Source organism: Aulostomus chinensis, chromosome 9 (genome assembly GCF_037954235.1).
Source record: "Aulostomus chinensis isolate RoL2024-O1b breed Wild chromosome 9, RoL_Achi_v1.0, whole genome shotgun sequence".
NCBI lineage: Eukaryota > Metazoa > Chordata > Actinopteri > Syngnathiformes > Aulostomidae > Aulostomus > Aulostomus chinensis.
Genome location: NC_141328.1, coordinates 20,464,301 through 20,486,198, shown reverse-complemented (window position 1 = coordinate 20,486,198; position 21,898 = coordinate 20,464,301). Strand labels below are relative to the sequence as shown.

General features: G+C 41.2%; 1 protein-coding gene across 1 annotated transcript in view; it reads right to left on the bottom strand.

Moving 5' to 3' along the window:
* Window positions 1-21,898, bottom strand: part of mtor (mechanistic target of rapamycin kinase) — a 76,144-nt gene that overhangs the window by 21,597 nt on the left and 32,649 nt on the right. The window contains exons 29-32 of the mRNA XM_086214152.1: window positions 12,135-12,210; window positions 9,648-9,787; window positions 5,648-5,748; window positions 4,467-4,582 (exon numbers count right to left, since the gene is read on the bottom strand). Of these exons, the coding sequence (XP_086070278.1) occupies window positions 4,467-4,582; window positions 5,648-5,748; window positions 9,648-9,787; window positions 12,135-12,210 (433 nt within the window). The remainder of the gene's footprint in view (window positions 1-4,466; window positions 4,583-5,647; window positions 5,749-9,647; window positions 9,788-12,134; window positions 12,211-21,898) is intronic.

Genomic DNA, 21,898 nt, shown 5'->3' with positions numbered 1-21,898 from the left:
TAAGAAATTGAAGATTTATTTAGATTTATTCATTAAGATTCATTTGGGTGACAAAAATCCCCATACTGCCCCATCATTTTCTTAATTTATTAAAAATAGATGTAGCTCAACAGCACACTGATTATTAGTTAGCTTGTCACTGTGTAATTCACATTGGAAACACTGGTTTAATCTCGTTTCCTAACTGCACGTAATGGGTAAACTTACAATCGCAGCGATTACATTGTCTTAATAACGCAGGAGCCCAGAGTGGAAACACATCTCTAAATTACTCCTTCAAACTTCAGGGGTTGAGGACCAGCTGGTAATGTAGACGCAGGCAGTGAGACACGTGACAACTGAGGGAATTCACATTATTGTTTACAACCTTGTTACTAAGTGCTGTCAACAGTGACACATTCCAATAAGAATGCCTGTTTATGTAGCAAAATGGTTCTGATGTACTGCTTGGTGCAGTCTTTTATGAGGACTGTTGAGAGTGTGAAGCGATGCGGAGGTTATGTAACCCTAGTGTGGATACAACTCTCTCGGCCGCTGTCTCTTGTACATTGCAATAGTTCACTAGACTCCGTGCTGAAAAAGAGATTAACATTTAAGGGCAGAAACATGAGCTCCCCCCCCCCCCCCCCCAAAAGACAGTTTATGAAATGAATCACACACAGGTGGAGAAACTGAAAAATGTTTTCATTCACCTTGAGAATGTTATGTGTGCGAATAACCCAGAGCAAACACTGAGCTAACCATCAGCAGTGTTGGAAAGCAATTACTTTTGTCCAGGACGGTTATGCATCTGTAATTGTGTTTGTGAAAAGTATCGTCAAAGGAAAGCCCGAATATTCATGCACACCAGAGACTGTGAATCGGACAGGAGGGTGTATACTTCCTTTCTTTCCCGTTTAACAAGCAAATAATTGTTCAAGTATAGTCCACTGACTACCTCAAATTCAACGAGACTGCAAATATTGTGAGAGACACACAATGTGAAAACCTTGGGGATGGTGGGGATGGTGGGGATGGGGTGGAAAGACTTTATCCAGAACATCAATAAGGACACGCATGACTGAGAGCCTGTTGATTTCTAGGGCTTCTCCAGTCTAACGTTTTTGTGAACTGTTATTAGCAGGAGGGTAAAATGAGGGAGGACGACTGAGGCTGGGACACACAGCTGTTTCAGACTGACTACCAGCAATTATATTGTTTTTTTTTCTTCACGGGGAGGTAAAAGAGGAATGGCGTGCTAAAACACCTCTTCAGGCATACACAACAAGGGGAGGGATTGTGGGAGGGCTGTCGGGACGAGGTGACAATGAGGCTGCTTCTTTACAGCCTCAGTTATGGTTCTGTTTACTCCTGAATGACTGCACGGGGGCCTCAGTGGAAATGTGCAGTCCAGACGACTCCTGATAAATGCAGTGTCTGGCTCTTGGCAGCACAAACACATTGTGACCCCATCTTCCACTCCCTTCCATAAATGCTTGTATTTAGTAGGTTCTGAAATGGAGACCAGCCCCACGATACAACCGTCACGGTCTCTAGTCTCAGCTCAGTCTTTTGTGTCGTGACAACCACTCGCTCACCTCTCGTTATATTAATCACATTACCTGTTCGTAACGAATGCAGCACTGTTGTAATAAAGTCTGGAACATTTGTGCGTGCAGGATCCGATTCAAAGTGGAGGGGACGGATGTATTAGCAGAGTTAAAACAGAGCTGCTTTAGTCCAGGGACCCCTTAACTTAAATTAATTTAATTTAAAATATTTAAAAAATAGGGACCACCTCATTCATCAGTGCCCCAAAACCAAGAAAATGTCTGCTTTGTAAGTAAATCTCCAATTAAACCTAATATAAATGACAGTTGTACTTGACATTTTCAGACACATTTGCCTGAAATACTGTAAGTTGACTAAAACCACCACAGTAACCTGCTGCAAACGGTACCAGAGCAAAAACCAATGTTTCTCCCCATGGAAACGAGACTTTGACTTTCTGCCACAGCACATCAAGTTTTCCTCTTTACTACAGGATGAGGAGGTCAGGATGGACCCTTAGTTTCTCACAAGAGGTGTTTGTTCTTCTGACAAGTAAACTCCAACTGCTTGCAACAAATCCAGCAGGACAGCAGGAACCACCAGGTTACTTGCTTTAAGTTCTATATCCACTTTGGTTAAGCTTGGGTACGCTGAGAGTTTAAGATGGTTGAGGGAATGCAGCGTGTGTTGACTCTTCACGACTGAAAAGCGATTTCATTTAGAAAAGGACAACACTACGACCACACTACTGAAAAAAAGCAGTTAAGTGAGGCTCGGGACAATTCGTAATGATGCTCCTGCAACACTGCCTTTTGATACAACGCAAGTTTAAAAAATGTGTTCGCAGACCACAAGGGGGCGCTCAAGGCATCGCTGTTTGGGAACGTTTTCTCTGATAATGTCTGTCATGATAAACACATTTAATTAAAATGAAGCCATGTGTTTGTTGTCATGTTTCTGTGTCAGAAACCACCTACTGGTCCCTGCTGAAACTGTGATTCTTTTTTGTTACGAGCTAACATGCTCTTGGAGCGAAGTTAAGCTTTGTCATGACGGCGTGTTACGTAGGGAGCGCATCTCTGCTGTTTCTACACATCCTCGCTGGAAAAGACCAAACACTGGGATTTGTAAAGCAAAGCGAGCTCAAACCTCTCACACCAACACATGCCAAGACTCCTGGAGCACATGTCTTGACGTAGGGGGTATAGAGAGAGAGGAAAGGCCTGGCCCTATGGAATCAAAAGGACTTAAGTGCGGGATTACCAACCACATCCGGAAGACTAGACTGAGCTCATGTTGACATTTAAGCTTTCACCCTTGCTCCATCTGCTTTTCATTTTTCATCATCATTCATTGTGAGCGGCCCCATTGTCAGCAAGAGTCAAACGTCTGCTTTCCCCATGCAGCTGATGCTGAATCCTACAGGCCACACCTGGATCTAATCTCGGAATTAGAGGGGGGCTTTCGAGGGATGAGGGGGCACAGAGAGCACGTCTCCGGGGCTCTGTGGTGAAAAAGGGGACTCGGTGGATGAGTCCGAGGAAATTGGAGGAGCAGGTGTTTACCGGTGTCAATGCTGAAGCTTGTGGTTGTTAGACGTGCTGGCATCCAGCTTGAACAAATCCATGAGCTCATCTACTTTCCCCAACCTTCATTAAATTAGAAAATAACACGCCGGCCTCCATCAGACCTGGCTAACCGGCCGACAGACAGAAGGGGTATCGGGCTCTTTTGTTGGTTTGAAACTGCAAACGGTGATAATTTTTTAGCTTCAAAAGTTACATAACATTTCCAAGCTGAGGAAGTACCACAATATAAAAGAATAAATTAAAAAACATGTGTATTTTATCTTTCAATGAAAAGTCTGACCAGATGCAGGAACTCGATCATGTCTGGAAATAACAGTAAAGACATTTTTATGTTTCTGACAGGGTTTGTGTCCAATGATATTAACTTCATATATTACTATGAAGACTAATGAACATTCCAGAAGCCATGAGACAAGCTTAATTCCCAGGGTAGCTCTTTATGAGACGTTTTCTACTAATACAGACTTTTAATGAACTGTTTAATGACCAGGGGGCGACCAATATGGTTTTCTAGTCACAGATAACCGATAATTAGGGCAGATATTGAGTGAAAGTAAATGTCAAAGTTTTAGTGCCGATATCAACTCAAACTCAAACAAAAACTGCCTTAAATGAACACTGGATAAAAACACGAATTGATTATGTTTTTGATTAATTAATTTGCACGGACAGGTAGTAAACTCTGAACTGACTCATAGAAATAGAAAAACATTCATACATTAAAAAAATTCTTGAAATGTAAAGTGCACGTTTACTTTCAGAATTTTTCCTCTCTCCTTTCTTTATATTTATTCATTAATTGTCATCATTATGAGTATTAATAATTCAAAATTCATTGTACAAGCAGAAATGAGCAATTCTGCTGTGAACTGGTATAATGTATATCTCCATATTATATACTGTAAAAGGTCATGTTCTATCGTGCGCCGTCCCAGTGTGAATTGATAAAATGACTAATATTTCCAGTATAGTTTTGACTTATATTGGTTTCTGTACTGAACAGGAATGTGGCACATGAAATGACAGACAACATCCCATAGTCGCACTACTCAGTCACGTTATGCTCTTCTTATCAGAGTGGGTGTCATGGTACGCTCCTCTTACTTAAAAGGGGGGAAAAAGAACAGAAGAAGGGGATGTGTGGGGTGTGTGTGTGGGGGTGTCCCTGAAAATGTAACCCCCCCCCCCCCCCCCCCCCAAGTGCTTATACCGCGGGTGGGCTATTGTAAGAAAAGGGGACTATTATTCAATCAGCTCAGATTCTAACTATCTAATCATATGATAAGTAACCGACCCCTAAACCTGGCCCCCGTGGCTTCTACCTTTGAGAGTGATGATGTAACTCACCTGCTGGGCCAATGAGAACAGATCTTGATGCAGGGCGAGCACGGCTCTGTAGAACGCGCCATCGTGTGTGTCCCTAGGGATCATACATGTGTACTCCTCCATGCTGTCCCACTGCCCTGGAGGAACAAGAAGCAAGGAAAGAACATGAACAAACACAGCCTTAAATTCGATTTTGAAAATGAGGGTAACGTTTCAAAAATAGATGTGATCTTATAACCCAACTGCTGATGGTGGAAGCAGACTGAAGTTTAGAAGCCTCCAGCTAAATCCGAACGAGGTTTTCTGTTTTAACAAACATTTTTTGAGCACGGTTTGTCTTCAGGAGCGATAAAAACCAACTTCAACACTGTGTGGTGAGTATTTGTGCTGCACCTGCTTGTGCAGTCTCAACAGGAAGGGAGTGAGGAGGTTTGAGGAAATACACCCTGGAACAGACTTGTGGCTGAGTTTGTTTATTTAGTGTTACTTGTCTTTTGCTTGACGCTCAGTGTGTGACACAGTTGCAGATATCACACAAACAGATATCCGATATCACTGAAGAAAAAAAAAGAGCGGCATTTATCAGCATTTTAGCCAAGTTGCTGTGCTGAGCATGAGGAGATTAGGCTAGTGTTTTATATTGTATACATCAACAATTTAATATCCTGCAGCAAAAAAAATTGTTATGCCTTTTTCCATTTTCACTCATTTGAATGCAAAAATATAAAAAGATGTTGCCTCAACTCAGACACAAATATTGGGCTCTCTCTGCACATCATCACGTCATTTAATACATGACTGCAACACCAACATTTTTGCTTCCTTATGACACCAATAAAAGATGGTCTGAATCCTGAGCATCCCCTCGGGGTTGAAGACTGACTTTAAAAAATCAAAGCCGCAGACCACAAACCTCAGGGGTTTGTTTCTGCACTGTGGTCCCTGGTTTTCTCCACTACTGCACGTTACGATATGTCAGTGTTATGACTGGATGCCATTTCCATCTGGTTGTGTGAGTGGGATTTGGCAAGAGCTGTTACTTTGTTTTCATTGCTGCTTAGTGTGATTTCATAGCTGAAGCAGGGGATGAACCTTAATGCTCCATGCACAAGGCCTCAGTCATGAAGAACACTGACTGTTCACTGTTAATCATTTCTTCCGATTCATCTTCTGCAGAGTCATATCTGACTGGAAGTGTTTACCTAGACCCCAGGCAGCAGCAGCAGCCATGCGAGCCATCTTGGCCTGGGTTTCCTCGCTGACCAGAGTCCACTCCTCGCAGCACTGCTGGTGCAACTGGCCCCTGGAAATCATGAAGCACAGACTTCAGATGGTAGAAATCAATATGCTTTTGTTAGTTGGATGTTCAGAGTGATGACATCTTTCAGGTCCAGCTGGGTGTTTACAGCGATGCAATTATTTTCATCAGAAAGTGATCTGGACTTTCACCAGCCCCCTTGTTCATCATGTGATCAGTTCAAGAGGATATCATTGTATGCACCGTGCTACAGAGACATGGACGGGCAAGATACAGCATCAGAGGAGCGTAGAGACGTAGAGATTTCTTACACCTACAGGAAGAATATACCACTGTATCTATAAAAGCAAGAACTCTTGGTCTGTCCAAGACTGAATTATCTCAACACCTGTTTATCCAATCAACTTCAAACTTGGCGTGTGAATTCCTGGTGCCTTGAGGAGCAGTGTTTTGAGGATCTGACAGAACCGTTGAGATGTCAGACAAGATTCACTGTCTGCATGTACAATACGTAAGACGTGATCAAAGCAATCAGATTAAGGAAGATTTTTCATGCGTCAGGACACTGCAAAAGCTCTGCAGTGACTGAGATGACATACAACGACTGAGATCAGAAAAAAAGATTGTCAGGAAGTTTCGGCGACATCGCACAACCCATGGCCCCGACCGTCAAACACTGGGCACTGCAGGAGACAAAGGGGCGGGGCGTGTAGTATTAACGCCAGTGGTAAATCAGAGATTAAATCAGAAAAGTTCAAAGTTCGAGTTCAAAGTGACATAATGAAAGATTTTGTGAAATCATACAACTCTTGGCCCCTCAAACTACAGTCCGATATTAAATCAAGATGCAGCAGAATCTGAAGGACTTGCACTAAAGGTATAAATGAGTTTGCTGATTGACATGAATTTGCTTCATATTGCTTCATAAACCACAGCTACAACTTCAATAATATCTCTGATAATGCACCCAGAGAAGAAACCATTGCCTTCATCCTCAACAGAAAAAAATGCTCCACGCAAGATCCAACTTATTATGATAATAAATACAGGTCAGAAGGCTAAATGTCCTGTGCCAAACATCCATAGAAGAAATTATGCAGTAGATTAGCTGAATGCTTTTGGCCAAAGATGAGACAGAAAGTGACTGAAGTCAAGACTTGGTTTCTGTTCACCTGCCATTATTTATTTCTTGATTTGCAGTTAAAGATGAACATCTTCAGTCAGTACACCGTCCCACAACTGTCTGATACTATCAAGCATCCCAGCTAACAGATGAATGTTCTTGTTGGGGTCAGGTGTATCTAGCCATGACTAATACCTCATTAACAACAATCAGTGCCGCCTTGTCCCGCAGGAGATCAAACCCATCACATGTGTTTTACAGGCAGGCGGCTGGAGTGGACTTAGATGAGACAGAGAAATAGAGGGAGGGAAAGACAGGGAAAAGGAGAGAGGCAGATTTGGATGGGGGTCAGTCAAGTGAATCCAGCTGCCTGGACACAGTTAAACATGAAAGCTACACGTACTAAAATCTTCAGTCCATTGTGTGTGTGTGTGTGTGTGTGTGTGTGTGTGTGTGTGTGTGTGTGTGTGTGTGTGTGTGTGTGTGTGTGTGCGCGCGCACGCACGCACGCATGTGTCTACAAAAAACAATGTCCAGTGGACGGAGCTTGAGTTGTTCAATCAACAGACATTAATTTCCATGTTTGGAACCCAAATAAAATGTCTGCAAAGAATCATAGCAATTTAGCAATGTAAAAATTAAACTAAATGTGTATCACAGATTCAAATAGACTTCTACTGTTTAATCTCATTTTAAATGTCAAAACCACTGGTCCACCTACGCAGTAGACTTGGGTCAAATTTTGATTGTCCAGTCCAGGGTACAAGCTTTTAACACTTGGACTGCTGTAGTCTATGGTGTCGCTGAATCCAGTTAACACTTCATACCATTCACCACAATGACAATGTGGTTCCATCAAATGTTTGTTTACCTGACTAAATCAGCCACAAGAGCAATTTGCTATCAAGCAGACATGAAAACATGAGAGAGATTTCAGGAGAAGTGTCTTATCTCTGCTCTAAAGTGCTTTGTAATAATAATTTATAATAGTATGATAAGCCTCCACAGGGAATTCCATGGATCAGCTGCTGTGTGAAGTATAAAATCTACCGGTACTATTTGGTGCACAAAAGCTGTTATTCCTTGACTTAATATCACAGCAGCTAGAAAAGCCGACTCAACAGGTGCTTCCACTTGTAGCTGGCTGGACCTCCTCACCGGCCTGTGTGGGTGTGGACCAACTTTTTTGATTGACATCGCTCTCATTCTCGTGTAGGCAGGGCAAAGCATTTTCCAAGTGGTCACTGTGAGCCCAACAAGCAGTTATTGTCACCATTTCCCCAGTAGACAAAGATCAGAGCCAGGTGCTCCACACTCAGCACCAAAGTTATACGCAATCATATTTCAGCGTTGATATTGTGGTGAGTTGCCACCAGTAAGTCAATGTATGCTGTCGTTACGAACACAGCTGAACTGCAGGATTTGAAAACAGCTCAATGTGCAATAATCAGGGAACAAAGCTAGAAACACACTTTTTGGTCTGTTTCCCAAATAGGATTTACTAATGGATGCTACTTTTCAGCACCAATCACTTCAACAACAACAACCACTAAAGATGTCTGCGGTGATTTCGTCACTGCCTTGTGTTGTGAATGACTCATTGGAAAACAGAGCAAGAATACGTCCTGATGCGGGTGGGGTGTCTTAGGTCAATGACGAGACCTTTGTTTTACATACAATCAAGCGACTAACCCTGGTACAATAATAAATAATGTTGCTTTAAAAGTCACAACTGAGACTAAACAAATATACATTACAGCATGCTAGACAGCTTTGGCTAAAATTAGCATAGAACCTAATTCAGTGAACGAGTTGGAACTAGGCTCTTTAGTGACACTTTTTTTTAACCTTTAGTCCCATTGATGATTAACTTCTAAAACTTAAGACAGCCTATTTCTTCCTTATACTGTAGCTGGTCAGTGCTATGAAGGCATGCCTGTCAGAAACATTAGCTGTATCCTTATAACTATACTCTAAAAAATTTCCCCAGTTTTAGATTAGCCAGAGAGGACCTGTACAATATCCCTTACCTTGACAAGGAACAATGTGTTCCCCTGAGTGTGATCTCCTTTGACTCATGACCCCGTCAAATGTTACATAATCCCCAAGTCTTCTTGATCCGCACACAAACATAAACACGGAGTCTCACTTCAGCCATGTCATTTTCTTGCAAAAATCATCAAATCATTTAGTTGTGAAATGAATAACAGTTACATAAGTAGATTAGCATCTGCTTAGTGTCATCAGTTCTGCGACGATCCACATTTTTGGAACTTTTGTACATCTTATGACTTTCTTTTTCCCTTAAAAGTGCTCAGTGAAGGTGGGCGGTCGACACGGAGTCCTCAGCTGTGGTGAGGTTTCATTGGAGTGGCTTCACCTCTAACTGGAATTGGACGCCTGTTCATTTATTCCCGGATAAAATTACTTTAGTCAACACAAAAGAGCCCTTTTCTGTCTCTTTTTACCCAGTCAAAGGCCCCATGTCAGGACTCATGGGGAATACTCTGCCTACGAACAGAGAGCAAATACAAAGCTGGATATTCAAGAACTCTCAACAAATCTACTACTGAATGTGTAATCTTTATTCACTGGAGCCAAGGCGAAAAAACTGAAGAACCTGATGTGCTTGACTTCAGTGAATGATACCATACATTTGTACCAAGAAGCAAAGGGCACAAACACAAAATTAGTTACAGGAAAATTGCAAATGTTGCGTCTTCTGGAAGTGTTTATATCTAAATATAAACATATTTAAGACCCGAAGGTTGGAAAAAGCTTTTTGCAGTCCAAAAATAACAACAGATGACTAATGACGTACCACTCTCCCAGAGCCTCTAAGCAGCGCATTCTGCCCAGGATGAGCTCTGGGTCCTCTTTGTTCATGTCGATCTTCTTGTCGTATGCCACCAGGGCATCCTCCCACTCGTGCAGCTTCTCATACCAGGTGGCTTGGATTTCCTAGTAAATCAACAAAGTAGAGAAGCGTCAGAGAAGAATCTGGAAAGATTAAAATTCCGATCGATAAAGTCTATGTACTTCATCTGAAATGAGTCTTTGATCAGACGATTTTGTTTTATCACTAGGAGCGGCATGGCTCAGAGGTAGAGTGGCCGTCTAGCAACCAAAGGGTCGCTGGTTTGATATCCACTTCCCCCTAGTGACCATATCAAAGTATCCTTGAGCAAGATACTGAACCCCTAATTGCTCCTGATGGCCTTGTGACGGACTGGCGACCCATCCAGGGTGAACCCCGCCTCTCGCCTAATGTAAGCTCGGATAGGCTCCAGGCCCCCCCGCAACCCTAAACAGTTGAGTGGTATAGAAAATTGGTGAACATTTGACTTCCAAATATTTAATTCTTTCTGGTGATATCCACCGGTGATGAAGAACACATCTTTTTGCGTCTGTGATAATTCCTAAGCGGTATACTGAACATGTTCCCACAATAAAGCTTTTGTAATGATCACCTCATAAACAAGGTTCCTGGAAGTGAACTGTGAAACTGTTTTTACGGGGGTCTTTTCACTTTTACCGTGCTTTTAGAAAGTATCATAAATTCTGCTCACAATGGCAGGTAGGAAGACCTTCTCCATAATAGCCCTAACAGTTGGGAAAACAAACTTGGCTTTGAGCTAAATATAACCACGTCGTAAAATGAACGATTTAGATAAGCTCAATTGTGTTGTATTGTTTTGTTTTTAACAGCTTTTTTGCACCACTGACTTTCAGCATGACATCGACTGCATCATGAGTTCCAACTGAACGTTTGTCAAGTGTGTGCATACGCTTTCATTCAAATTCAAAGGGGGATTTATTAGCATGAAAGTTTCAAAACAATGTTGCCAAACCATCTAAATACTTTTTTTTTTTCAAAAGGGCCAATTCTCAAACTTTCAAATGGTAATAGAGTTCCATGACAGCATAGTGTAGCGTGTATCAGGTTTTGGAAACATGTGATATTTTTTTTTTTTGATGGGGTTGAGTGACTGGTTTTGTCTGCTATATTATCAGCACTGAACCATAAACCCTGAGAAGTAAATCCATAAAAGAAACCAACAAAAACCGCAGTTACCAAATGCTGCAATTTTGGTGAGAGGGAGAGGACTCGCACCAAAAAATGCTATTTCCTCTTATGTAATTGATGTGGAAACTGTGTGTGATGGTTTCCAATGCCTACTGTGTAACAGTTATTTCATCCCTGGATCAGGTCCATCTACAAAGAACAAGAAACACAGGGACGAATGGTTCTGTATATACACAGAAAATTAATCTAGGTATAAATGTATAGTTTAACAATGATAGAAATCTAATATGGAAGATTTTTGCTTCTCTATGTGACTATAAGTACAGTATTATGATAAGTGCTAATTCGGGCATTAGCTCAATAAATACCAATCCTGAAATACAAAAATGACGCATTTTCTGGCTTTCAACTTGGTTTGTCAAAAGTCACACACTGTCAACAAATAATTGTATTTTTGTGTTGAAAGCATGACATCATTTTACCACTAGAAAAAACAAAAACAAAACACACAACAGAAAACCATGCAGCCTTTAAAAATACACAGCACAGAGACATGAAAGGAGTACCAATACATATACAAAATCAGAGACTGTTTGAGCTGGAGCAAAACATTTTTTCATATTTTGCTCCGAGCTCCTGACAAATGATCAGAGTGGCAGATGGCTTTCCCACATGTTGCGCTGTAAGAACAGGGTGTTCTTGGGGGTACACGTCTCAAATGACCCTCATCCCCATATTAAATTGTGTATATGGGAAAAGAAAACCCCTGGAAGAAGTGCGTCCAGACAAGAGACCAAATATAACACAGCCCATTAAGGTTGGATTTCGACCATGGATTAATCAAAAAATGCCAGTTTCCATCTGTTTGTGTTGGGTGGTAATGGTTACAATGAGAACCAGAAAAAAAACAATAAATCCTATTATAGAAACAAGATTTTAAAAAACTATCAAATGTGTATTTTATGTTTGTATCAGGCTGAAGCTGCAAAAGCAACCTTTTTCACATCTGTTTGGTAATTGCAAAGTAAACTGTATCAAAATGCTGCAAGTACAAAATATCCTCCATGCAAGTATTCGACTGGTCAATGTAACGTAGTCCTGGGTGATGCTGGACTGAGCTGTGATAAACTCTGGGATTCCAAACACAGCTGAGGCACAAAGGAGGCTGTAGTGTTGTCTGCGACTGGTGGTTTGAACGCAGCCTAACAAAAAGGTTTAATTTGAGGTTGGAGGCTTTTTTTTCTTCTTCTTTTAAAAAGAAAAAAAAATACACACACTTACCAGCTCACCAAAATGTTTCATGGCATACTCCAGCACTCCAGATGCAGCCTCTGGCTGCTGCAGTTTATTGTTGATGCTGAAAATATAAGAAAAGCAAATACATAGTATTAGGCTCATCTGTACACAAATGTGGCAAACTCTCCAAAATCTCTGTTTTTTATGTCTGGACAAAATTTAGTGGGAGGTTCTACAGTTATAAGACTTCAGAAAAGCCATTTAGGATGTTACCAACTCCAGAACTTAAATTATTTTCAGATGAAGTAGGTATATGAAATGAGTAGGTGATGATAACATGTCAAATTCTATCTAACCTTTTTCTAGGGAGAAGCTCTGGAAACTTGACTGTGTTGAAATAGTTAAACTGAAAGCTAATCATTTCAGAAAGGTCTCCTAAAGATGCTCCCTTGTCTGTACAGGTGATTCAACCAAGCCAGAGTTGGTACTGCAGGGAGAAGACGTAGTGATTTCATCAGGTATACCCCCCCCAAACACTACAGACTAGCATCATAATGATGTCCAATTAAGCTTGAAAAAACAAAACACCATGAACAGCCAGCGGACAAATGAAAGGAAGAACCGGATGAGAGTAGTCTCTTCCAGGATGACAAAGCCAGTTCTTATTGCTTGACAGGTCACTGAATCATGAGATGAATATAAAAATGAAGTGAATCATTTACAAAAACCAGACAACAGGCCAGTAGAACAAGTACGTGAGATTGTGAGACACTTGTTGGCTTTTCCCTCACCCCTCAAGAGAAGATTTACCTAACAATGAAACCATTTCCAGTCAATTAGCAATCCAGACTAAATTCCTTTTGGCGGAGTAAAAGACATTTTCCTCTTTCAACAAACTTGCTTATTGTGAAAAGTAAAAGCACCTATAGACATTCACCACACTTGAAATGATGTGTTATCTGTCAAGACATCACAGTTCCGGTTAGTACACCCGGCACTCACCCACACTGCCACCACATCTGGAAACACTCCTGCAAAACGCAAGTCTACCATATTTCCTCAACTGCAAAGACTGTGTGTGCAGCGAAGGCCAATACATCTGTAAAATGTAGCGTTTGAAGAGTGCTGGTAAGCAGTGGAGTTCCTGAGGACAGTGAGTAAATGCTGATGGATACTAGAGCATGTATGTCAGTTAGAACCCTGCTTTGACACAGGGTAAAGGCCAAAGAATGTGATGAAAATGGCACAGCGAGTGGTCACGGGGAACCAAAGTAGGCTGCTGGTGCAGATGTGAAGACCTGACAGGTAAAATAAGTGTCTGGAAGGCTCGTGTGACCTCTGCAAGTAACTTTCAAAAAGCAGTCAGTAGCTGCTAGTAAATGCTACACATACTAGGGTTTTAGGAGGGTTATTTTTTTTTCCAAGGAGATGTTGTTAACACGTGACAGAGGCTGCAAGGGTATCAGACTAAACCGACTGATTGCATAAGATGGGAAAGTGAGCTCACTTTAGTAAACACGCATTTGTCTGTGGGTCTCGTGGGTCTTGATAAAGTGCCATGCACCGATTCATCAGCCGATTAAAAGGCTATACCACAGATGATCATACAGCGTTCTGACGATATCACACGGGTATGTTGTGTACGTCATCATCAAATTGGTCTAACTTGTCAAAAAATCAACTATCAAGCAACAAATGAACAAAGAACTGCAAGACCTTCATGTCCCACCAGCATCACACACAAGCTGCTGAGGTATGCTAAAGCTACCCAGATGTGGTTTCATCTGAGGAGACAAATCAGAATAAGAGCCTTCCCTCCTGTGGACCCAGGAGATTTCATTGTCCCTCAGCTGAAGCCATCTGGCTGCCAGCTCCGAGCACAGGCAGTCTAAACACATCCAGATGACAAGGTTCACGTAACGTTCTCCTCAAGTAAAAACTCCATCAAACTATTATCAAGCAGAAAACTTCTTAAGACTACTGTCAAGCCTCTTTCTTGTTCAGCAGCTGAAAACATCACTTCCTGTCTAGAACGTCTCTCTGATTTGCTCCTGTGGGGCCTCTGGAAGTCACTGTGAAGGAATTGAACTTAAGATCTGTCAATTGTGACACCATCATGATTTATGATGGAGTATTACCACAACATTTAGAAAACGTACCGCGCATTCTGAATCTGACTGCTTTGAGGTTGAAATCTAGACCCTAAATGAGAATTGCATGCAACTCTACCACAGAAGTACAGAAGATAAATGTGTGAGGCCAGTCCATTGAGTTAATAATGCAATCAAAACAAAGACGCCTGAGTAGACGTTCAATATTTTTAAAAGGCAAAACTCAGACCTACAGCTTCACGGGCCGTATCCTAAAGCTGGTTCCAAAATACAGAATAAAACAGTTTTGTCTTTCAGCTTACTTTCTGACTGGGAATTTTTATGGCCCCCTTCTATTACAAAAACAGATCTCTGCTTCACCTTTGTCGTTCAAATATCTCTGTCCGAAGGGAAAAATTCTATGAGCACTATGTCTAAAATCCGGAATAATGAATCACTCTCAAACAGAGAAGAATCTTGTTTTTAACTTTTAAATATTTCAATACTGATCTTGACTGCATGCTGTATTGGCCAGAAAATCTTTCAGTCAGTGCCGAAGTAGAAGCAACAGACGGAGATATAATCACTTCCCCCTCATGTCACAAGAATGTAAACACATGAGTTTTATCCAAGTGTACACATTAGCAATAATATAAAACATTGGAACTAGGAGTGGAACAAAATATTGATACTATATTATATTGCAATACTCCCTCTTGCAATGATTTTTTTGATTAACTGGCAACCAAACTGCAATTTCTATTAATGAAGTTGGCATTACAAATGGATTACCCCATCGCCCTTTTGACAAGTTCTTTATTTGACGTCTGCATGTTTTCTAAAGAGGCTTTAAGCCAAGTCGTTGTGTTTTATTATCGTTTCACCTCAGTTGTCAACTGCTGTTAAACTGACACAACAGGACAGTGAATAAATACATAATTCTGACTTTTTGCCTCCTTAACCGAATGTTTCTTCTTCAGTTACACAGATATACTGATTATTGCGGAGTGGGGAAAATATCATGAGTGATTTCTTCCCAAATCAAACATGATTAGCGTGGATCAGAAAGGACCTTGGTGTGGGTGGGGGTGTGGGCGGGGAGTGGGTGGTTCAGAATACATATTTTATTTTGAAATGTAACACTTGGATCACCGGAAACTCAATCCGCTGTAAGTTTAATAAAATAATTTTAAAACCCCATCTGAGCTATTTGCAAGTGTCTTGGCTTTTTTCCTGAATAGAAAAAGCTTGATCCCTAAGGAAATTGAAGGTATTTCCCCCCAAGGAGTGTACGAGGGATGCAAGCTAAGAGAGAGAGGAAAAGTCTGGTCTCACTACTGGACCTGATCTAATTTAATTAGGAAGATATCCACTTGATCCTTGCTGATTTTATTCTGTTTTTTTTTTTCTTTTTTTCGTAAAGGGGGGGGGGGGGACGCTTTTGCCTGCCAAATGCTGACTCCATTCCTTAATGTTGGACATAATAGTTTCAAAATGGGGCTGGATCTCTAAACACTGTTCAAGAAAAGGCTGAATCAAGGTCTACCTACCGTATTTTCTTTTTCATTTTTAATACACTAAACATGTTTGTAAGTTTGAGTGTTACTGACGAACATCTTATATAATATCTGAAGAGGTTTTCAACAAGCCTGCAATGGAAAAAGAATGATTCATCACTTCAAGTAGGTATTACTGGTACTGTGACAGGTCCTGCACATCACTCAGTTTATTGCAAGGTTTCCTGGGAAGCAGCAAACCTGATGATACTGCACTGTCAAGTCACATGCAGAAGATCCAGAAAATAATGAAATTTAACTACGGAGGCAAGTTAAGCAGGGAGGGATTAATAAATCAGAAGACATTAGGAAAGTATAGTTGGTATGCAAGGACAAAGATTTTGAAAAGGCCTTGAAGGAAGGCCATTGGGAGTTATAGTCTGTCCAGTCTGGCAGAGCAAAGGTTTCCTCTTCTTTCAAGAGAGAAAAGGCTGCCCGTATACATCCAGTTGTTTCCGATCAATTGTGAATGGAGCCACTAATATAGTCTTTGGCAAATCTGCTGAATCCTCATGAGAAAAGCCAAAACAGTGACTGCTTAATTGGTCCATAAGAATGGCAGATATTTCACACCGTGGAGGCCTATACATGCTCTATTACACGCAGGATGGAAATGTGACACTGGTTCTCTGACAGATATCTGGCCTATGTTCCTGCTGAAATGTTCAATTGTGGGCTAGCCAAAATGCAATCAACTATCTTCCAAAACACAATGAACCAAAACTATCTAGCACCTTGTGCAAGCTCTTTCCACTGCACAGGCCTGGTAGGAGAATATAACAGATGAGAAACGCAATGGGGTTATCGCTTGACAGCATTTACGACTCCGCCTCAAACAACTCTTAAATAAATATTTTCTTGGCAATGGGGCAAGATGAGGGAAATAAAGATTACGACCAAATTCACATCCAAGAGGCTTTATGAGAAAATATGTCAGACGGTCGGAGTGCCTCTGTCTTGCTCGGGTGGAAACACAGCTACATAAAATAATTTTCTCACGCCAACAAGGAGAACAATATTGAATTAAAAGCAGTTGATAGGAGAATAATCATAAAGCTGAATGGCTCATCAACTGAAATCTGAGCAGCTTCTGTTTTCATGACAAAATCACTGGATTTATAATCGTTGTTGCTTTACAGCTACTGGAACTAAAGTGACACCTGCCTTCTTTCCAGACAATTTAATATTTACACGACAAGGTGACAACACTTTAATTCATCAAAAGGCGATCTTTAAAATCTGAAAATCCCGTTCAAGGCCTTGTTTTGGAAGAACAATATCAAGTTGCCCACATTTTCATTTTCTCATAGTGATCAACAAAAGAGGTGGGACTAGGTTTGTTTGTGTTCTCTACCAAGATTATATTACAACCACAAACACAGTCAGAAATCAGTCGAGGGGAATCAGAGAAATTTTCACCTAAATGGTCCAAAACAGGCAGCACGGTGGCGCAGTGGTTAGTTCCGTCGCCTCAGCAAGAAGGTTCCAGGTTCAAGCCCCGGCTCGGGCATGGGGCTTTTCTGTGTGGAGTCTGCATGTCCCCCCTGTGTCTGTGTGGGTTCTCTCTGGTACTCCAGCTTCCTCCCACAGTCCAAGGACATGCAATTGGGGACGCGGCTGATTGATACTCTAAATTGACCATAGATGTGGCTGAGTGTGAATGGTTGTCTGTCTCTATGTGTTGGCCCCGAGATGGACTGACGAACCCCGCCTCTCGCCCGAAAGCTGCTGGGATACATTCCAGCCCCCCCGCAACCCTCAACAGGATAACCAGTAGAAAATGGATGGATGGATGGATGGAAGGATGGATGGTCCAAAGCATTCCTATTTTTGCAGCTGGACATCTTTGAAAGGAAATGATTCCACATGACTGGCTGTTGAAACTTGAATAAGAGGATGAATTAAGTTGGGGAGAGGAAGAGCAGATTCATTTGTTTCAGTTGTTCACTTGCAGATTTCTCCAAACTTGGTGTTACAGAACCAAATGTGAACTACCTATAGTAATCCCATCTCACCTTCCTTCATCCTGTTTTACCTTAGAGGTCCTAAATCCTGAAACATCGGCTAACAACCTCTGTACTCTGCATAATGTTGTGAAATAGCCAACAAACAATTGCATTCCTCAACGGTGTCAGTCAACACTACTTCAAATGAAAACCCAACACTTGAACGTGCGATACATGAACACAACATACTTCTACACGTCTGATGCGAGCACGTCTTTCGACGGAAATGGTGAGCGACATTTTCATTATCAAACACAGACCCTGGCTTCCATGGGCCTTTTGAGAAAACAATGCATCACTGTATGAGATAAGCATGGAGGCAAAGGAACTGGTTACCTCAGAACTCAGCCACTCGTTTCCTTCCTGATTGTCCTGGGATAAGTATGTTGAACTCATCTCTGACACCATCTGACTGGCTCATTGTCTCTCAACTTTCGAGGCATAAAGGTGATTGTTTCATCATCGCGCAGATGCCGCAGCATGGGAAAACATTTAGGATTTCTTTGAAATGACCAAACTAGCTCTCTTACAGAATACATGTGCTCTAGTTTCCTTGCTTTGGAAGTATCAACTGGTATAGAAGAAGTACATTAAGCATCTAAAATTGCTTACATCCAGAACATAAAGCAGGCCACTGACCTATTGCATAATTCTACATGACATTTCTCTGTTTTTCCTTTCATCAGGCAGGTTAGATGTGTTAGGGGGCCACTGAGACATCAGCCGGAGAAACCATTCCCCCCAATGTTTACAGCACAAAAACGCTAAAGTTGGGACACCATTGCAGAATGTGTCTCCCGGGTTCCTCACCTTAAGGTCAAAAGCCAACAGTACAAAGAATCTCTGGTGCCCCCAACCTCCCCCTATGAAAAAAAAAAACAAAAAACCTAACAGTTACCTCATTGGAATGCTGCTGTTGCTATGTGAACCAAATGATCAGCATTCTATGTTATTGGAAGGACTAAAGTTTCCACAAGTAGCATATTGACTACATTTTCAGAAAGATTATCCGTTAACTATTTCCAGTACAAAATGCCAGATCTTTGATACGTTTGCCATGGTAATTTAAATTTGACTCGTGCTATAATGGATTTTTCCTCTAAACAATGGAAACAAGCAGTGGGTGCAGTTGTCTCTGTCAAAAGATTAGAACAGAATCATTAAGTAGCAAAATAAAGAGGAGAAGGCACCTGTATTTTTACAGCATGTACATCTAGTTACACATACTGAAGAAATCTATGTACAGGGAGGTAGATATTCAACATTTACACAGCTGTATGCTAAAGGTAAAGCATGAGGTCTCTCTTTTACATGGAAAACAACAAAGAAACAAAGTTAGTGAATCCCTTAATGTTGGCACAAGTGGTTTTTGTTGTCTGTCCCACGACACGACTGTTTTTATGTCCCAATGTCACGAAATGGCTCTCTGAAGCAGTGCCACAGAGCCAACTGCATTTATACAGAGCGGGGCGAACTCTTCTGCAGGCATAGCAGCTAATCCCTCCTCCTTGCCTCCAGTGCTTTTTGTCCCAACTACTGGTTTGTAGGGGCGGTGAACAGATGGCAGATGCCTGGCCTGCATGTGCAGTATGACAACAGACACCACCTGGTAACCATCACCAGCTTAAGCCACCAGACCTCTTGATGGCCTGCCAGGGTATGAAGTCTGCCACTCAGAGCTGGAGAACACCCCAGCGCATACTGTCTCCTTCATTATGGAAAGTATGGAGCAGTTTTTTTTTAACCCCTAGATGTCACCAGGTTTGCAAAAACATCCTCCACGGTATTATTCTGAAATTCAAATCTGTGAAAAGTCAGCTGTTTTTCATAGGTGACTCAAATCCAGCTCATCTCCTGTTGGTTTCATAATATCTTAGAGGCATTATTACACATAATTTAATCATCTGTGTATCTGTCCTTTCAAACTGTGCAAATAACTAAAGGCGAATGCTACTAGATCATAGATAGAGCTATGTAACTAAATGTAAGCACCTCAAAGTAACTGAAAATGAATAGAGCATCTTCTGTGTGGACAGAGCTGGCAGGTGGAAGAGGTTACTGTTAATAAATGTTACGTAATTCAAAGTTTTGCGATAGAGGCCCAGGAATCCACTGGCTCCTGCTTCTACCTCCTGCCTTCCCTGTAATTGAACCCAAAACGTTTTTCCAGTATGTTTAGAGACACAGGAGCCGTCTGTGAGCATACTCTGAACTTAAAACCGTTGTTTTGTCAGCTCACATTCATCAAACATAAATGACTGCAGCAATTAGCACAGCAGGATGTCCAACGTGTGTCTTCAGGGGCAAAGGGGGAAAAAAAATCTGTTCGATGTAATGTGTGGGCTCCCTGAGGAAGTCCTATAAAGAAGGAGGCTTTGGTTGAAGTTTAGTGAAGAGATCGCATGCTTATAGGAGCATTCCTCACACACATTCTGGTGAGACTGGTTAGAAAGTAAATGGTGTTTGAAGAAGCGGGGGGGAAAGCGTGACGCTAAACGTAAAAAACAGCACCCAGCTGGACTTTCCTGTACTAGCACTGAATGACAGTGTGCAGAGCCAGAGGAAAGTGATGCCGCTGGGCCGCATTGCTGGAGAGTGAGATGTGACTCACAGAGCAGTTAGGCCAATGAGAAAATCCAGAGAGGCAAATTAGCTGCGTTTTTCCAAAAGAAACTGACGCACAACAATGACTTAGGTCAGGATTTATGAGGAAGGTCAAGAGAAACTGAGCGCCATCAAATATCACATTATAAAACAATTAGAAGCAACGGCCAATTCCACGGACACCATTCAGACGGGAGCTAAAATTAAAATGTTAAAAAAAGAATCAACTTTTGCATCATCTTAAAATCTAATTATAACCCGAGTAACACTTTTACAAGACAGTATGTTTGGACCTGTGAAAAGGTGATGGACAGTGGCAAAGACATTTGTCTTATATGAATTAGACGGTTTCCCTGTGGTGACATCATCTTAATACTCATTTAAAACCCTTTAAAATAAAGGGGAACACTGTCATAGCATCATTCACAATAACACTAATTGGTTTTCTGGTTTATGTAAAGTGACTGAGCCGTATAGAATGTTGGGCTCAACGTCGCTAGTTTTACTCTTCTGACAAACTGAAAGAAATTAAGAGAAGGGTCCAATCACGCTTAAGATCTAATTAGATTTCGGATTTGTTCGATAATTAAACTCCAGCAACAAACAGGACGTGACTGAACTAATATCTCAAAAATGTTCAAAACGGACAAATACCTTATTGTTCCCACGTGTGCCTTACAAATTACACCAATCCAAGAAAAAACCAAAAGCACATGTCAACATTCGACCAAAGAAAATCCCACTGCGATGGGTAGAGAGGAAATTACAAAGTGGTGAGCAGTTGTTAAAAAGTAGCCAGTAACATTGAGTAAGCCAAATGGAAGAGCTACTCACATCCAAATATTTAGTTTGGAGAGTGTGACACACATCAAAGCAATAACAGACTTCGTTTAATTAGCCAATATTGTGGAATTTTATGGAAAATAATGTTTTGTTAATGTTCCAAAGCTATGGTACAAAGATGATGCTGGGCAGAAAAGAGCTTAAGTGTTTCCTCAGTCTGACCAAGTGAGGGACGCCTGCCAAACATTTGGAGATGCAGGAAAGTCTACAATTGAAAAAAAAAAAAAAAAAATAAAAAAAACAAAAACAAAAAAAAACTCAAAGCGGAGTAAGTGACACAAGCTTATGTAAAAAGAAGATAGATGAGCGTAATATAGTAAGCTTTCATTTTTGCTCCATATTCATGACAGTCCATCAACTCTATCTGTCCCTCAGCTCTCTGTTGTCTGCTTATTGCTACATAACTTCATATGACTGACAAATAATATTTAGTGACTCAGGATTCATGAGTCAGTATTACTTCTGTCCTTGGTATTAAGTTGGACACGTGCATCTCAAATTGAAAACAGTGTTTCAAAATGCGCCCGAATAGTTGAGGATATCCTGACTTTGATTTTTTTTTTTTTTTTTTTTACAAGTTCTTCTTATGAAAACTCATAAAAGTTAAAAAAAAAAAGGATAGGAATGTCATATGTTGGCATCGTCGCGTTGTTTTCACAAGCGTTCTCTGGCGCTGCATCGTGGCAGCTTATCTATTTTTCTCAGCATGC